General features: G+C 37.4%; 1 protein-coding gene and 1 pseudogene across 2 annotated transcripts in view; one reads left to right on the top strand and one right to left on the bottom strand.

Moving 5' to 3' along the window:
* Mkln1 (muskelin 1) overlaps nucleotides 1–19,307 on the bottom strand; it is a 127,914-nt gene that overhangs the window by 74,124 nt on the left and 34,483 nt on the right. For both annotated transcript variants that reach the window (XM_038320221.2, XM_038320222.2), the window contains 2 exons: nucleotides 10,855–10,924; nucleotides 635–777 (listed from right to left, as the gene is read on the bottom strand). In XM_038320221.2, the coding sequence (XP_038176149.1) occupies nucleotides 635–777; nucleotides 10,855–10,924 (213 nt within the window). The remainder of the gene's footprint in view (nucleotides 1–634; nucleotides 778–10,854; nucleotides 10,925–19,307) is intronic.
* Nucleotides 17,450–18,152, top strand: LOC119806455 (annotated as a pseudogene).

The raw sequence follows: 19,307 nt of genomic DNA, 5'->3' as shown, positions 1-19,307 counted from the left end.
AAAAAAGAAAGAAAGATTTGTTTCTTTCTCCTTTATTTAATAATTTTAACTAGTATCTGGTAATTTTAAAAAATGAAACAAGGGAAGCCGGGCGGTGGTGGCGCACGCCTTTAATCCCAGCACTTGGGAGGCAGAGGCAGGCGGATCTCTGAGTTCGAGGCCAGCCTGGTCTACAAGAGCTAGTTCCAGGACAGGCTCTAGAAACTACAGGGAAACCCTGTCTCGAAAAACAAACAAACAAACAAAAAAAAAAACAAATGAAACAAGGGGCTGGAGAGATGGCTCAGTGGTTAAGAGCACTGCCTGCTCTTCCAAAGGTCCTGAGTTCAATTCCTGGCAACCACATGGTGGCTCACAACCATCTGTAATATGGTCTGGTGCCCTTTTCTGGCCTGCAGACATACACACAGACAGAATATTGTATACATAATAAATAAATAAATAAATAAAAAATGAAACAAACAACCCCTATCAGCTTAGGTCACAGTGTTAACAAAGATACTAGGAATAAAGCCAGAGAAATGTTCTTTCTTTCCTTCCTTGGAAAGGGCACACAGGTTCAGCTATAAAGAAAGTAAACTAAATCTGCAGTGTGTTTCAAAGACAGTCCTTTCTTCCCCACAACCAAGCCTACCTAGACAACAGTTCTGTCATATTTTCTTCATTCATTCCACCAAAGACTTTGAATTTCTTCAAATTGCAGACATGGGTTTTCTCATACTTTCCAAATGTAATATTCTGAACTATAGCAGGCCTTTCAAGCTTCAGAATCAAGTACTGGGGAAGAAAATAAAAAGAAACAACAAAACTATACCCTCTGCTTAAAACATATACCAAACTTTAAATATTATAACTTTTGACAGTTTAACAGAATAATAACTTCCATCTTAGGATGGCTGGCTGGAAGATTTTGTTTTGTTTTGTTTAAAAGCTAAGGAATAATTATACAACACCCTTATAATGACAGTTACCATTCTTCACTCAACAGAGGCCACCAATTACATTCTTCTGAATGTTGAAAACAGACTGAAAAGAAGCCAAAGTAATGTAAATTCTAATCAGTGAATTATATAAAAGAAGACATAACCAGACTAGAAAAACCAAGTGAGATCACAATGCAAAAATAGCAATCACCCACTTCCATGAAATGAAGTTGGCAGATCAAAATCTCATTATATACATTACATATATTACTATACACTTAAAATTAATCAAAACTTATCAAAATTTATTTCTTAGAATAAAATATTTAGATGTCATTTATATTAAAACTTTGAAGCATTCCACGAAAACCCAAGTAAATCTTTATGGCATTAGCTTTGGCTGGGTATTCTCAGGTGTACATACCATAAAGTTTCTCGTGCAGATAGCCAGTTTCCCAACACCATTTGTTAGAGTCTATCTTTTCTCCAATGACTAGTTCTAGCATTTTTGTCAAAAACCAGGTGGCTGTAGCTGCATGGATTTACATCTAGATGTTCTATTCTGTTCCACTGATCTATATTTCTGATTGTGCTAATACCATGCTTAGTTTTAGCTCTGTAATACCTTGAAATGAGATGTGGTGATGTCTCTGCTTGCTTGACTGTTTCCCTCCCTCCCTCCCTCCCTCCCTCCCTCCCTCCCTCCCTCTCTTTCTTTTATTGGAGGTAGGGAGGACAGGATTGATTTGGATATCTGAAGACTTTTTTTTCCAAATAAATTTTAAGATTGCTCTTTATATTTCCATGAAGTATGATGTTGGCCTTTTGATTGGGATTTCATTCAATCTTGTAGACTACTTTTGTTAAGACAGCCATTTGCACAATTCTTCCAGTCCATGAGCTCAGGTGTCTTTTCATCTTCTAGGTCTTTCACATCCTTGGTTAGATTTAGTTCAAGATCATGGGTGTGAATTGTAAACAGGACTGTTTCCTTAATGTCTTTCTCAATGTGTACTGGTCTAAAAGAAGACTACTGATTTCACAGACTGACATTGTGCTCAAAATGTTTGTCAGTACTAAGAGTTTTCTGGTACAGCCTATAGTATCTTATATACAGAATCTTTCATCCTCAAATCTTTCCTATTTGTATGCCTTTTGTTTCTCTTGTCTACCTAAGAATTCCAATACTATACTGAGTAAGCGATGAAAATGGACACCCTTAGTTTGTTCTTTGATATTAGTGGAAATGTTTTGAGTTCTGTCCCATTTAGTATAATGTTGGCTATAAGTTTGTTGTACAGCCTTTAAATACTGAGACATGTTCCTTCTGTTCCCAGTTCCTCTTAAAAAAAAATCTATGGGTGTTTTTCCTGCATGCATATGTGTGCACTAAAAGTGTGCCTGGTGCCAGAAGAGGGTGATGGAACCCCCTATAACTGGAATTTCAGAAGGCTGTGAATTGCCACATGGATCTGGGAATTGAACCCAGATCCTCTGTAAGTGCAGTTATACTCTTAATAGTTGATCCATTTATCTATCCAGCTCCCACTTCAGGATTTTTATCAGGAAAAGATAAGACAATCATATGATTTTTGTCTTTGAGTCCATTCATGTAACATGCTACATGTACTGATCTCTATATGTGGAACCCTCCCAGCATCTCTGAACTAAGCCAACCTCATCATCATGATGGTCTTTCTTATGAGTGTCTACACTCAGTGAGCACTTTACTAAGAAATTTTGCAGTGCTTTAGGGAAACTTATCTAATTATGTGTTTCTATGATTTTGTTAGCAGTTATCAGAGTAATATAATACTGCCTTTAATAAAGAGTTTCGTAGTGTTTCTTCATTTCCTACTTTATGAAAGAGTTTCAGAAGAATTACTTTTAGTTTTTTGGAGGTCTGGTAAAACTCACCAGTGAATCCAAACTGGGACTGTACTTTTCTAGTCAGATTTATTTTTATTACTACTTTAATCTCACTGCTTGTAACAGAAGTGGTTAAATTATTTCATCATAGTTCAGTTTTGGTAGCTCAATTTTGATGAACATAGAAATGTATCATTCTTTTTAGATTTTTCCAATTTAGCAGAACACACACTTGTACATACATATGTATGTTGGTTTTGAGATGGGATCTCACTATGTAGACCAGGCTGGCCTGCCTCTGCCTCCCTCAGAGTGCTGGGCTACAAACGTATGTCAGCATAGCCAGTGAGCACACACTCCTAAAGCATCCCTTTCCCATCTCTAATTTTATAAAGTTGGGATACCTTTTTTGGTCATTTAGTCTGAGTTTATAAATCTTGTTTATCCTTTCAAAAAACCAACTCTGTTTCAGTGATTTTTTTTGTACTATTTTTGTTTTTTGTTTCTCATTAATCTCTGCCTTTAACTTTTTACTTATTTTTGTGTGTATGGGGAGGTAGTGTAAAGAGCCTAGAAGACGTCAGGTGACCTCCTCTATTAATTTCCACCTTACTTCTTTGAGGCAAGATCAATCACTTCTTAAACCTGAAGCTCAATTTTTTTCAACCAGGCTTAGCAGCCAACAAACCATAGTGGTCCTCTTGTCCACGGTCCCCCAGACCTGTAATTAGTGTGCACACAGGAACATAGTGAGAGCAGAGACCTGAACTCAGGGCTTCATGCCTACACAGCAAGAGCTCTTGGCTCCTAAGCCATGTCTCCATGTTCTTAAGAATTTCTTTTTATCTACTGATTTTGGAGTTTTGTGTTTAGAGATGAAAAAGCCTCAGTTGAGGAAATGCCTCAATGAGATCCAGCTAAGGCATTTTCTCAATTAGTGATGATCAATGTAGGAGGGCCCAGTCCACGGTGGGTGGTGCCATCCCTGGGCTGGCAGTCCGAGTCAGAAAGCAGAGTGGGCAAGCCAGCCAGCAGCACGACTCTGTGGCCTCTGCATCAGGCCCTGCCTCTAGGTTCCTACCGTGTTTGCTGCTCTGACTTCCTCCAATAATGGACTAGGATCTAGAAGTGTAAGGCTAATAAACTCTTTCCTCCCCAAATTGCTTTTTGGTCATGGTGTTTTGTCACAGCAACAGAAATGCTAACTAAGATGGGGGGGGGCAGTTAGTTTGTTCTTATTTCTACAACCCTAAGATGTAGCATTAAATTATAAGGTCTTTCTAATTTCTTAATGTAGGCACTAAGAGTTCCAATATTCTTTCTTAGGACTACTTTCATTCTATTCCATAGACTTGGTACATTGTGTTTCATTTTTACCATTTTCACTTGATTTGTTTGTTTTGAGACAGGGTTTCTCTGTGTAGCTTTGGAGCGTATCCTGGAACTCGCTCGGTAGACCAAGCTAGCCTCAAACTCACAGAGATCTGCCTGCCTCTGGCCCCAGGGTGCTAGAAAAAAGCATGTACTGCCACCACTAGGCCCACTCGATTTTTAAAATATTTTTATTTCTTTTTGATAGCATGTTGTTAGACCTCTAATAAGTTTGTATATGTTCTACAGTCATTTTAACTGTTGTTTTGTAATTTTTCACTGTCATCAGATAGAATACAAGGAATTATTTCTATTCTCCAATAATTATTCAGATTTCTATTTTCTAATATAAAATTTTACATAAAGTTCCATGGGCTGCTGAGAAGAATTTGTATTCTGCAGTTTTAAGAAAGAATGTTCTATCAATATTTGTTAAGTCCTTTTGATATATGATGTCATGATCCAGATGCTTCAATTTACTTTTTGACATGAACCCAAATGACAGAGAGGCCAGGCAGTGGTGTCACACACCTTTAATCCCAGCACTCCGGAGGCAGGCAGGCCAATCTCTGTCAGTTCAAGGCCAGCCTGGTCTACAGAGTGAGTTCCAGGACAGCCAGAGCTCACAGAAAAACCCTGTCTTGAAAAACAAAACAAACATGGAGTCAAACGGTGTCTTTGAACCTAGCAAAGTGTGTCTTATGAAAACGAGTGCACTTGTACTCAGTGCATGTATCAATGTTGAAAACTGTAACGTCTCCTTGTTGGACAAATCTCTCATTTCTTTTGTGTTTTCAGGTTTTCTCATTTTTTATTAGTTCTTTGAGAATTTTGTACAATGCGTTTTTATTATAGCTACATACCCCTACTTCTCCCAGATCCGTCCTTACCCACCCAACTTGTATCCTCTTTTTCTAAACTCATCAAGTACAGTTTACGCTGCATATATACTCTAGGATGTGTGGCCTTTACTAGAGGATGGTCCACCTAACAAGGGCCATACCTTAAAGAAAAATAACTGCTCCTCTCCTAGCAGCAGCTATCAACTACCAACAGCTCCTTAGTCAGAGGTGGGACTTCATGCCCACCTCTCCTCTCCATGTTGTAACTGGGCTTGCCTAGCCTACACAGGTCTTTTGAAGCTGTTCTAACCACTGTGAATTCTGCTTCCGTTTAGTCATCTACTGACTCTGGCTCTTACAATCTTTCTGTCCCCTCTTCCCAAATGATTCCTAAGCCTTGGGAGAAGGGGTTGCTATACGAATGTCTCAATCTCTTACTCTCTGCACCATGACCATTGTAGATCTCAGGTTTATCACTGTTGAGTACAAAAAGCATCTTCTCTGATAAGAGTTGACAGATGTACTAATTTATGGGTATAACAAGTCATCAGGAGTCAACTTAATATTATGTCCATTAGCAGAGTAGTAGTAATAGATTCTCTCCTAGGGTCTGTACCCTATCTAATCAAAGGTTCCTGTTCCTGATAATGATGTCATACCTGTGGAGCAGGCCTTAAATCCAATCAGGAATCTTTCTTTCTAAGGTTCACTCCATGACATTTCTGCAGCTACTGTACCAACAGGCATGTCTTGGCAGGTAGATCATCACTGTAGAACATGAAGTAAGCTTTATCTTTTCAGATTAGGCTATTCTTTCTCACTGGTGGCCATTATGCCAGGATTGTACCTTGGGGGGTGCAAATTATATTGGTTTTTGTGTGACCTATTGTTTTTGAGTTGAAACTTAAATTAGAAACTTAATTGTTAGTTGTTACTGCTGATTGAAGGTTACCTTTCATTTTTCAATGGTACTGTCTGCAATTTAGGGGAAGGACTAGGTGGCAGCATGGTTGAGGTATCACTTTCCTCTGTTAAAAGACTGTTCAATGTAGCCAGGCAGTAGTGGCACACACCTTTATTCCCAGCACCCAGGAGGTAGAGGCAGGTGGATCTCCGAGTTTCAGGCCAATCTGGTCTACAGAATGAGTTCCAAGACAGCCAAGACTACAAAGAGAAACCCTGTGTCAAAAAACAAAGCTTTTTCAAGGCATCAAACTCTACAAATTACAAAAATAGACACTATCCAGGGGTAGACTTGCCCTAACTGTTGAGCTCCATCTGGCATCTCCCACATTTCTTTTCTAGTTCCCAGAAGGCTGTCTTGTGCTATCAGTTTCTCTGAGTCTCCATCCTATGTGCTCTGTATCTGAGGACTCTAGATCAGTACCTGGGTCTGAATCTTGTTTTGGCTCTGACTCTGAATCTAGATCAGGTTCTAGTTCTGGCTTTGGTATGATATCCAGAAATCTCTGCAAGTGAGTGCCTAACTTTTGGAATGAGTTTCTAGCATTCCTACACTGAATAAATATTTAGTTTGCTGTTAGGTGTTTCCTGCCTTAGCTAGTCTTGGTTCAGTTAGGAGTGTGTAAATTTAGTCATGGAGATAATAAGTAGTGCCAATTTATGGATGAAGTAGCTGAATTAACCCGAACTCCAGAAGGTATCATACAGTTTCAGAGGTGTGTTGCCAAGATTAATCTTAAAATAATTATTTTGACAAATAAATCAAACAAAAGCACACATTATATCATTTATATAACATTCTGGTATGTTGAGTCATGTCTGTAATTCTAGCACTCAGGAAACTGAAGTAGTAGCATCACCATGAAGTTGTGGCCTAACCAGCAAAGGTTTGATGGGCTCCAGTGGAGGCATCTGTATCCTGTGGCGGCTACATAGCTTCTCCCTGACTCTGCCTAATCTCTCTCTACATCTCTGTTCAGATTTCCCACCTGCCTTTACTCTGTTAAGCCACTGGCCAAAAGCAGCTTTATTCATTAACCAATAAAAATAACACATATACAAAAGGACTTCCCACACCATTTCCCTTTTTCTGTTTAAATAAAAAGGAAGGTTTTAATTTTAATATAGTAAAATTACATATAACAAAACAGGTATCAAGCAAGAATTATAGTTACAATATTTATATCTACTTTACCTTTTATCATAACTAAAGAAAACTGTAACTATAAATAGCTAGTCTTCAACTCCATCAAAGTCCCTTGAAGGATATAATATTACCTAAGTTAACAGGAAATGCATTGTAAGCAACTTGCAAAACTCTAGAACTGAAACATCTCGCTGCCTGGACAGTCACGCAGAGTTCTTCTGCAACACTGGCGCATCCGATTTTCAGCCTACTGGTCCATAATATCCATCAGACTTTTCCATGAAGCAGGAAATTTCAGAATCAGTTCCGCCTATATTGGCTGTCTGTCAGTCACTCTCTTCTGTGTCTTGAATGACTGGCAGACTCTCTTATGAAGCCAGAACCCAAAGGACGATCTTACCTTTACGTAAGTTCAGCAGTCATTTTTCTGAGGGTCCTGCATGTCCAGTTCATACAGCACAACATCAAGCAGTCCAAGCAAGAGCAGTTTCTTGCCCAAATGGCTAGCAAATTCCTAATGCCTATCTTTCTCTTAACTAGATTTGTGCCGCCAGGAGCAGGTGGGTCTCATTGTCATGAAAAGTTTTAAATTCTTAAAACATTTTAAAAATATCATATTCCATGGGTCTTTGAAAGGTTTGAAAATTATCTAACTGAAATATAGCTTTATATATCTAGAAAACCTAACTAATATGACTACAAACTTGACTATTACAGATGACTATCTATTAACCTGTATTTCTTATACATTACATTTTTAAATGAGCTGTACAAACATAATACCTTAATCAAGAGCAGAAATATACATGTAACAAAAATGACCTTAAATTTGTATCAATAGACCAAGATCCATATCAATGCAAAGTATTCATCTCTATAGCATATCCCCCTTTAAATGTAAAAAGAAAAAAATTATAAACAATATTTGAGAATTTGAGTGTAGTTCCCTCCAAACTGCTTCCTGTTTTTTGTTGGACAAAGTAATTTTTGGGGGTGTTCATGGTGACCTTTCAAGGGTGGAGTCTTGGCCTATCAAAGCACACTAGTCTGGAAGGAATCCAGAGGTTTTCATCTTCTGTGAAAATAAAAGTAGAACCTCCTTTTCCAAAGCAACATATCCTTAGACCCATATTTTGAAGTTAAGATACCTTTAAAATATATATGTTGGTTTACCGTTAACAGCCCATACAATGAAATGTCTCTCTGACTTAGCTCCTTCACAGTCAAGAAATTTAAACACAATAGTTATCCATAATCCATACTCTGTGTATACGCCATCTGTACGTAGCTTACTTAACTCTAATCTAAGTCCGTTTGTACTCTTTTATATTACTTTTACTGTCTCTTTAAAGACTTTACTTCTTTTTTTATAACTGTCTATATTCTTTTCCTCTCTCTCCCAAGCCTACGTACATTTTAAACACACTGTGTCTCGTATAGAGGTCTTTTATGTCTGAATCTGTCCTACTGTGTATCTGAAATCCTTTTCTGACCAGGACCGCTTCTTAAACTGCTAAGCAGCATGCCTAGGACTAATGCTGCTTTGCCTTTTGGCTCTGTCCAGTCCAAAATGGCAGAGGTCTGTTTACCACCTTTGCAAGCCACACACAGCACCCCAGCTCCAGGGACTTAGTGGTTCTATGTTGCACAACTAAACAATTTGTAACATGCTACTGACAGACCCCATTTAAGTGCAGGACCTCCCAAAAGAGCTAGAGTTTGTTCTGCCAGCACAAACCAGGAAGCCTTTTTTAAAAGAGGCCGTGCAGTTTTTGCTACTAAAGCTGAGTCAGGAAACCTTGTAAAGTAGCCATGTCTCTGCTTGCCACCAGCAAACAGAGCCTATATGAAAAAAATGTGGCTAAACTTTGTTTTTTGTGTCTAGAATTCCTTTCCAAGTTCTCTCAGGTTCAGGTTTTGTGTGGATTTAGCTGGCACACATTGGCATGCCAATCTGTAGACTCTTTTTTAAAAAAAGGAAAGGAAGGAAATAAAACTGAGTGAGAACAGGATAAGATGAGAACTATCGAAACTAAAAACTGCAACGGACAGGGAAAGAGGACACCAGTCAGTGGATGCCTAGAAACAGACGAGGCTGGTGACTAGAAACGGTATAAGAAAAATTTCTGGAGGTAACAGATATGTTTATATCTTAAGTATAGTAGTAGTATACACCAGTAACTGTTAAAAGACGAATAAAAGACAATGCTAAGGAAATGAATTGTCAAGCTACACACAAAAAGAAACCCAAAAAAGGATTCATGCACAAGATATATATAAGCAACCTCCAGAGCTCAATACTCAAAGAGAAGCAATGTTGTTGTTTTTTAAAAATGGGTAAAATAATTCATTAAAAAACTAATCAAGGCAGAGGAGAGGTGTGACTCAGTGTTAGAAGACTTGCCTAGCATATGTGAGGCCCTGAATTCCATCTCTAGGACCCTCCCTGACCATCCCCCAAAAAGTCCTAAATGAACAGCTAATAAGTGAGCAGAGGGGGAATGCTCAGTATCATTAGTCACCCATGAATTATAAATTAAAAATACTTAATACTAACAATAATTACTAAATTTAAATGTGTCAGGTCATTGCATAAGGCTGTAAAGCAACACCTTTTATAATTTCATATAAAGTACCCCTGACTTAAAGTACAATTATATATTTAAATAGTTATCAAAAATAAATGAAAATATGAATTACCCTTTAATCTTAGAGAACTATTATGTAAGATTTATTCATAATTACACAAATTGAAAAAGAAAAAGCACATGTACATAAAAAGGAGAATAAACAAATTGTTGTATACACGTAACAATAAAGCAGCATCTCAAAATACAGAGAAATGCTAAAGCACATGAAAACACAGATAACTAGTAAAAACTTTCCAAGTATAAAGGTACATTAAGTACAGAAACTAGGCTCCCATGAATTCTACTGCATTGTTTACCCACCTACTTTATCACACCTTCAAGGACATAGTCATTATATATGTACCTATTACACACTAAGCACATACGCTGAAAGTGTATAATGAAAGAATGATCCTTTTTATTGAGAGTAATACTTACCAATGAAAAAGAGTACGGCTCTGGCCATAACACCTTCTACATAGACTATTTTAACATAGCAAACCAAGCCAGCGCGGCTTAGCCAGTAAAGGTGCTTGAAGGAGAGAGCTGGCTCCCATAATCCACCATCCCATCTCCACATGCACACATGCACTCACACTCTACATTCACACTCCACACACACACACATGAACAAACAAGAAACGTAATTTTTAAAAGATTACAAGAACAATAATGTAACAAACTATGTTGACTTCTTTCAAAAGGGCCCTCAAAGTTCAACTTACTAATATTCCTAAATACTTTCAGAATGATTTAAGTATAACATAACTTTGGGTCAGACCAGGACAAGTACAAGCACTCCAGTCAGTTCTTGTCTAACATTTTCCTCGTGAGTCTTTTTAAAGAACAAAACAAAACTTAATTTTGCATCCTTATTAATATATAAAAATTAGAATTTAAATTTTCAATAGGAAGAAGTAAAAATGTCTCATCAAATCCCACATTGTTTTAATCAAAAAATAAAAATTTAATAGACCAAAAAGAAAATGTAGCTCACAATCCCGAAGACAAAATCCTCAATGGGTTTTAGCTAGATAACTGATACCAACTGAGCAAGTGCCCATCTATTCTGACTTTTAAACAGTCTCAGATGTTACATGTAATCTTACCTGGGGAGGATAGTTGCTCTCTGAAGACCATCTAGAAGACTGATCATTTGGTTTATCCACTAAAATGTTCCTGGAATAAAGAAAAGAAAAGAAAAAAGAAGCAATTTGTTAAAATAGTAAGTGAAAATCAATGGGCAAAAAGGGAATAACCCACTATTATCAAACTATTGAAACTAGCACAAAGTTATTCTGTGTTTGCAGTTTGAATGAGAATAGCATAGAAACCATAAAAAGAAATACAAATGGGGCTGCAGAGATGGCTCATCGTAGGTTAAGAGCACTGGCTGCTCTTCCAGAGGTCCCGAGTCCAATTTCCAGCAATCACATGGGAAACCACAACCATCTATGGCAGAATCTGTTGCCTTCTTCTGGCATAAATTTGACAGAGCACTCACATATATAAAATGAATAAATATTTTTTTTTAAAAAAGTAGCAGTACAGAATGCCTCTAGTAAACTCAAGATTTAAAAAAAAAAAAAAAAAAAAAAAAAAAAAAAAAAAACCATTGAAAAGAATACTTGGCCAAGAAGGAGCCAACCGAGAAGTATGAAAGAAGCTGGAAAAGAATAGGAACAAAATAAAGGCGGCAGTATGTGGTTATAACAGAAGTATAAAATAATACCCAGAGTCCATACCACTACAAATAACCCTAATACAGCAATAAGAAAAATATCACACAAACTCAAACTGAAAAACTTTGAGTAAAATACATGACTAAGATTCTTCCAAACACTGTTAAGTGGGGAAAAAAAAGCAGGGATGGAGAGATGGCTCAGTGATTAAAAGAAATTGTTCTTGTAGAGGACTAGTATTTAATTGTCAGCACTCACAAACGGAGGATTACAACCATCCATGACCCCAGCTCAGGGGACCTCACGTGCTCTTCTGACCTCCACAGGCACTGGACACACATATAGTACATACATGTCACCAAAACACTCATATACATAAAACAAAATACACATACCTTTAAAAATTTAGAAAACAAACAAACAAAATAACACCAACAAAAAAGGAAAACTGGTAACACTGTCATGAATCAAGAAGTGAAAGGAAACAAGGCAACTGAATGGCAATGCTGTGTCTTGAATGGGACCCTAGATGAGTAACAAACATTTCTGGGGAAAGTAGTGAGATCCAAAAACAATGTAAAGTTTAGTTAATAGTAACATATCAATGTTTGTATCTTTGCTGTGACAAATTTACCATTAGCAGTAGGAGAAACTGCTTAAGGGAAATAATCTTTGCAGCTTTTCTGCAGTTTGTAATTATTCTAAAATGAAAATATATTTTTAGAATGTTAGCTGTATATCTACAGAGTGCTTAATGAGTGAATGAATTATATAATTATTTAAATACTACCACAAATGATAGATTTATTATAACAAGTAGATGAGTAAATAGCTTTAAAAAAAATTATGTATTTATTTATTTATTTTGGCTTTTAAAGGCAGGGTTCCTCTGTAGCTTTGGAGCTTGCCCTGGAACTAGCTCTTGTAGACCAGGCTGGCCTTGAACTCACAGAGATCCGCCTGCCTTTACCTCCAGAGTGCTGGGATTAAAGGCATCTGTCACCACCACCCAGCTAAAGATTTATTTTTAATTTGTGTCTGGGTGCTTGCCTGCATGTTTGCATGCACACAATGTGCATGTCTGGTGCTCACAGAGAACAGACCACAGAACTAGAGTTACAGACAGTTGTTAAGCCATGATGTGGGTACTAAGAACTGAACTCAGGTCCATCGTAAAATAAACAAGTGCTCTTTAACCACTGAGCCATTTCTCTAGCCCCAAGTGAAGAAATTTTTAAAAGAAGACCATAAAAAAGAACTACTTTCATTTACATATTCCACAAAGATTAAGGCAAATATAGAATTCAAAATTAATTAAAAAGAAATCAATGAGAACACAGGAAACAAAATACAAAAAGTAAATAAAAATCTAAACATTTAAATTACTTAAATCTAAAAAAAAAAAATCACATAATAAAAGGCAAAATCTCAAACATATAAAGCCAGTATTAATCTAAACACTGGGGATTCAAAACATACATTTGCCCTTAACAACTGGAGCCATATCATCAAAAACATATATTTCTGAATTAAAACATCAACTGCTAAAGCTAGCAAACTGATACTCTGTTTTGCTGGTAGGTATGTAAATTAATTTTCAGGAAACAATTCTAACATACTCTACAACAAAAACAAAAACAATACAAATATGCATAGTTGTAAAATGAAAATGATGAAAACAGCCATGATAATATGGGTATAAACTATTCTCTTTTAAAGTATAAATTTAGAAACTGAACACAGAAAAATAGATCTGCCTAAATATATATACCTAAATAAGAATCTAAAGCCACGGAATCTAACTACTTCTTAGAACTTAACCTACAAAATTATCTAGAAGGTATTAATCATTCACAATAATCATAACACAATTTAACAGCAATTTGTAAGAAGCCTAACAATTGAGATTAGGTAAAATATGACATGTTTATGTTACACAACACTGAGTAACAATTATATACAAAAAACCTGATTTAATTAATCATCGGAAAATGTTCACTACATAGTAGTAAGTAAAGGGCAAACATTGCTTATACATGTAAGAAATCAAGTATTATAAGAAAACAGCATTCATATATGAAGCTGTCACATCCTTCATTCAGGGTAGCATGCATCATCTTCATCCTATACAACAGCACACAGGAAACAAGTTGATCTCAATAAAGAGAAAGACAGTAGTTACCAGGGCCTGTGGGAACTGTGGAGAAAGGAAGGATGGAGAGAGCACAGTTAACAGGTACAGGGATGTAGTCTGTTAGGAAGAATACCTTCTAATGTTCAATAAAGCAGAGTAGAACAACTACCGATTACAAGATTTAATATTGAAAGTCATTAGAAATTTGAATGTTTCCAACAACAAAAATGACAGCTGTCTGAGCTGCCAGGCAAGGCAATTCCTATGATCTAAGCATTACACAGTGCATACTTGTATTGAAGCACACTGAATTCCACAAATACGTACACTGACTGTTAGCTGGCTGGTTTTGAAAACAGAAAACTCAACCTCTGTAGCCTAGGTTGAGCTTTAATTCCTAGGAATTTTTTTTTTTTTTTTTTTTTTTTTTTTTTTTTTGTTTTTCGAGACAGAGTTTCTCTGTGGCTTTGGAGCCTGTCCTGGAACTAGCTCTTATAGACCAGGCTGGCCTCGAACTCACAGAGATCCGTCTGCCTCTGCCTCCCGAGTGCTGGGATTAAAGGCGTGCGCCACCACCGCCCGGCTCCTAGGAATTTTTCTACATAAGCCTTCCAACTGCTACAATCACAGCCATGAGCCACTATGCCCCCCCCCCCAAATATATTTTCAAAACAAGGAGTGAAATAACCATACTCACAAAACAGATATGCACATTTTCTCACATATGCAGAATTTAGAGTTTTAAAAGGGATGATAGTAGAAGAGGATAATTTGGCGAGGATGAACAGGATGGACACAGTGTCCCCTTCTCATTCAAATGATAACAAGGTAAACAAGTAGGGCTATAAATAAGATAATCATACAATGCTGCAAGCAGTTGTGGAGTAATCTCTTTGTATACAGTGAAGATATGTCTTTGTCAAGGCACCTTCTGAGTGGTTTAATAAAAGCTAAAAGGCCATTAGCTAGGCAGGAGGTATAGGCAGGAGAGCCAGACAGGTGAACACTCTGGGAAGAAAAGAAGGGTAGAGTCCCCAGCAGATGAGACAAAACAGACATGCAAGAAGAGAAGTAAAAGTCACAAGCCATGTGGCAACACATAGATGATTAGAAATGGGTTCATTTAAGTTATAAGAGCTAGTTAGAAACAAGTCTAAGCCATGGGCAGAGCTTTCATAATTAATAAGAAGTCTCCATGCATTTATTTGGGAGCAGGCTGGCGGGACAGAAATAACTGCCTGTAGCAAATGTTAAAAAAAATTAGAGTTCTCAAATGGAGTATAAAACTTAACATACACACACTCCTCTGGAAAATGCTAATTACATTAATTAGAAGAAGCTACTTACGTAAAAAGTCTATTCTTTACAAAGGAATGAATAAAATCAAATCCTGGCAACAGCAAACAATCTGAGAACTGGGTAAAGTCAGAAAATGTCCTTTATGGGCTCCAAGATGTAGATAAACACAGGAAATTTCTAAGGGAACTGGACAATATTCACATGCTGATCCTGGGTGTCTAATAGTCTCTAACTCTGTTAGATAGACCCAGAAAAGAACATGCAGGGAACGGGGGAAAGGGGGCTCTGCAAAGCAAAAAAAAAAAAAAAAAAATGAGAACTCATTGAACAGAGGTCTAAGTGACACAGCCTTCAAATCACATAACTGTAAATACTAATAGAGTCCTCTTCAGAAAACAAAGACATAAAGACAAAGAAATGGGAAGGGGGAAAAATGTTGTACTATCTCCATAAAAGTAAAAGTGACAATCTGTAAAAATACCTTGTGTCTTAAAGGCAGGGCCTTGAATGCCAGAGGTCAAAGCTACACTTACCCATCCCTTCCTCCTCCTCCCTTATCTACCAGGAAAAAACAAAGAATGAAAGAAAGCCTACCAGAAAATACTGAAGGAAAAATAATATTCTAACATAATAAAAACTTCGGAGCAATCAAGCAAAATGAAGATGAAAAATGTTCCTCGTTGAAATAACCTATAAGAAATTAAGAAAATTGCAGCAAACCAGGGGCTGGAGGGGTTGCTCAGCCATCAAGAGCAAGCTTCTCTCGAGGACCTGGGCCAATTCCACCCACATAAGTAGCTCATGACCATCTCTAAACTCCAATCCTCTTCTGGCCTCCACAAGCACTACACAACAGTAGTGCACCAACATACATGCAGGCAAAACACCCATATACACAAAATAAAAAATTTTAAAAAGGAAGTAAAAATTGGAACATCTCGGAAAGGTATGGTTAGAAATCAGAAACAGCCAGTAAAATAAGAGTCCCAAACGAGGGAGAAAACTTGTTTCTTGGTTTTATTTTTAGAAGAAAAAAAAGCAAACAAAACTCAATTATAAAAATGTATCCCCAAAAGTATCCCTTCAAAAAAAAAGGTCTAGAAAAGTCAGGTGATGGTGGTGCATGCCTTTAATCCCAGCATTTAGGAAGCAGGGGCAGAACAATTTCTGTGAGTTTCCAGTCAGTCTAGTTTACAAAGCAAGTTCCAGAGCTCTTACACAGAGAAACCCCATCTCAAACAAACAAAACAAAAAGTCCAGAAAAAGCATGTTAGAAAGTAAATGAAAATAATCAAAGATATACAAAAAAAAGCAAAGCAGTAAATAGGTCAAGTCATGCTTCAAGAAAATCTTTCTAAATTAATCTTCAATCCACAGTAAAAGAATAAACAGCATGCTAGAGAAACATACCAAGAAACATAGGCTTTTGGTTTATTTGTTTGTTTGAGACAGGGCCTATGTAGCTTCGGCTGCCATGGAAATCACAATGTAGACCAGGCTACCCTAAAAATAAGATATCCACCTGCCTCTGTCTCCAAAACCCAGGGAATAAAGGAATAAAGGAATGCACAAACCATGCTCTGCTTGTCTTTGCTGTTGTTTCTTTTAATGTCCTTGAGCATTCAAATAAGAAAATCAAGACATTTATAAGAAACAGAACTAAATTAACCATGAGGATTTGGCATAACACAATGCAAATGTACATTGCAAAAATGTAGACAGCACACCTTTAATCCCAGTACTTGGCAGGTGGATCTCTGTGAGTTCGAGGACAGCTTGGTCTACAAGAGCTAGTTCTAGGACAGACTCCAAAGCAACACAGAGAAACCCTATCTCGAAAAACAAAAATAAACAAAAAAATTTAGACAGGATTCTATCTTGGTGTCACAGGCCTTTAATCCTACCTAGCACTTGGGAGGCAGAGGCAGGCCAACCTCTGTGAATTCTAGGCCAGCATGATCTACAAGTTCCAGGATAGACAAAGCTACAAAGAGAGGAAAGAGACTCTGTTTCAAAACAAACAAATGCAGGCAGCATAGTTCTAGCTAGATTAAAAAAAATACAAAATGAAAAAAGAAAAGAAGAAAGGAAATGGGAGGTAGAAAGGAAAGGGTGTTTGCTAGATATTCTTGTTGAGTATCTCAAATATCAGCTGGAAGTTAAGGTGACCACTTAAAATCAGCTATCAGGTGGAAAAAATTGTAGATGTTCTTTGTTAACTCCTTAGGATGACTTGTTATAAAAAAGGAACTGGACTGAACGTTACCAATGAACACACTATTAGAAAGCATGCTAGTACTGAACAGAGTACTAAACACATACCTATACTCCCAATATTTAAGAAGAGGCCAACACTGGAAGATTACAAGCTTGGGCCAGTCTGGGCTGTACAAGGAGATCATGACTGGAAGGAGAGAGGATGAGAGGAGAGAAGAGAAGAGAGAAAAATAAGGGAGTGGAGGGGAGGAAGAGCCCTAAAAAAACCTTTTAAGGCCCTAGCATGATTCCATCCTGCGTGCCTGTTCTGAGGAGCAGCAGGCAGTACCATCTGTCCGACTTCTCTGCCACCGGAGAACGCGCCTCCACCTCATGGAGGACTCCATGGACATGGACATGAGCCCTCTAAGGCCTCAGAACTTACCTTTTTGGTTGTGAACTAAAAGCCGACAAAGACCATCACTTTAAGGTGGGTAATGATGAGAATGAGCACCAGTTATCACTGAGAACGGTTAGTTCAGGTGCTGGGGCAAAAGACGAATGACACATCGCAGAGGGACAAGCAATGAACTATGAAGGCCGTCCAATTAAAGTAACATTGGCAACTTTGAAAATGTCTGTACAGCCAGCAGTCTCTCTTGGGGGATCTGAAATAACACCTCCTGTGGTCTTAAGGTTGAAGTGTGGTTCAGGGCCTGTGTACATTAGTGGGCAGCATCTAGTAGCTGTAGAGGAAGATGCAGAGTCAGAAGATGAAGATGAGGAGGATGTAAAGCTGTTGAGTATGTCTGGAAAGCGATCTGCTCCTGGAGGTGGCAACAAGGTTCCACAGAAAAACATAAAACTTGATGAGGATGATGATGAAGATGATGAGGATGACAAGGAAGATGAAGATGATGACGATGATGATTTTGATGATGAGGAAGCTGAAGAAAAAGTTCCAGTGAAGAAATCTATATGAGATACCCCAGCCAAAAATGCACGAAAATTAAACCAAAATGGAAAAGACTTAAAACCATCAACACCAAGATCAAAGGGTCAAAAGTCCTTCAAAAAACAAGAAAAAATCTTTTAAGTTTGAATACACAGCAGATATTAGAACCAGACTAAGGTAATACAGATTTTATAATTATCAGATAAGAAATGTTTTTAAATAACTATAGTTATAGTTACTTAAGAGTTCTAAAGGAATAGGTAAATAATAAATAGGATAAGTGGGTAGCATTAAAGAAGGAATCTGAGCTTGAAAATCCTCTAATAAAAAAACCCCAAACTGAAAAGAAGAAAAAGGAGTGAAGGTGTCCAAAGGCGGTAAGACATGAAAGGGTTATGACTATGAATAGCTGCAATAAAAGACAGGAACAGTAGAAATATTTAAGGCAATACAGTGACAGAGAAATTTCAGAAGTCATAACAGACATCAAAACATTAATCCAGGAAGATGAGACAAAACCAATGGAAAGAAAAAGGAATCTAAATCTAGGCTATATTGGTTAGATTTTGTTAATGTTGTGATAAATATCATAAATAAAAACAAATGGCATGCGGGGGGAGGTGGACAGAAGGATGACACAGTTCAACTTTAAGAAAAGTCAGATCAAGAACTCAAGCAGGGACAGAGGCAAGAACCATTGATGTGGATGTTCCTCAGTATGTTGTGAATATGTTTTATTACCAATGATTTTAAAAGAAGTTGCTCTGGCCTATGGCAGGGCAGAAAATAGCTAAGCGGGAAATCTAAGCAGAGAGAGGAATAAAAAAGGCAGAGTCTAAGAGACACCAGCAGCTGCTTGAGAAGCAAGATGTAAAGTAACAAGTCACCAACCTCGTGGTAAAATATAAAATAATAAAAATGGGTTAATTTCAGTTATAAAAGCTAGTTAATAATAAGCCTGAACTAAGAAGCCAAACAGTTTGTAATTAATATTAATCCTCTTGCGTGATTATTCAGGAACTGGTGAGTGGGAGAGAAACTTCCAGTTACAAACCATGGAGGATATCCACATACTGACTTGTTCTCCATCCCTTGCAAAGCTACTTTGCTTTTTCATACAACCCAGGATCACTTGCCTGTTGTGGCAATTAATCATTTATCAAGAAAATACCCGATAGACATGTCCCTAGATCAATCTGATGGAAGCAACTTCTCAACTGGGGTTCCCCCTTCTTGGGGCGGGGGGGGGGTGTCCTAGGTTTGTGCAAATTGATAAAAATTAGCACATATGCATAT

Source organism: Arvicola amphibius, chromosome 2 (assembly GCF_903992535.2).
Source record: "Arvicola amphibius chromosome 2, mArvAmp1.2, whole genome shotgun sequence".
Taxonomy (NCBI): Eukaryota; Metazoa; Chordata; class Mammalia; order Rodentia; family Cricetidae; genus Arvicola; species Arvicola amphibius.
Note: the sequence above shows the minus strand (reverse complement) of the source record. Positions and strands in the feature narration are given on the sequence as shown.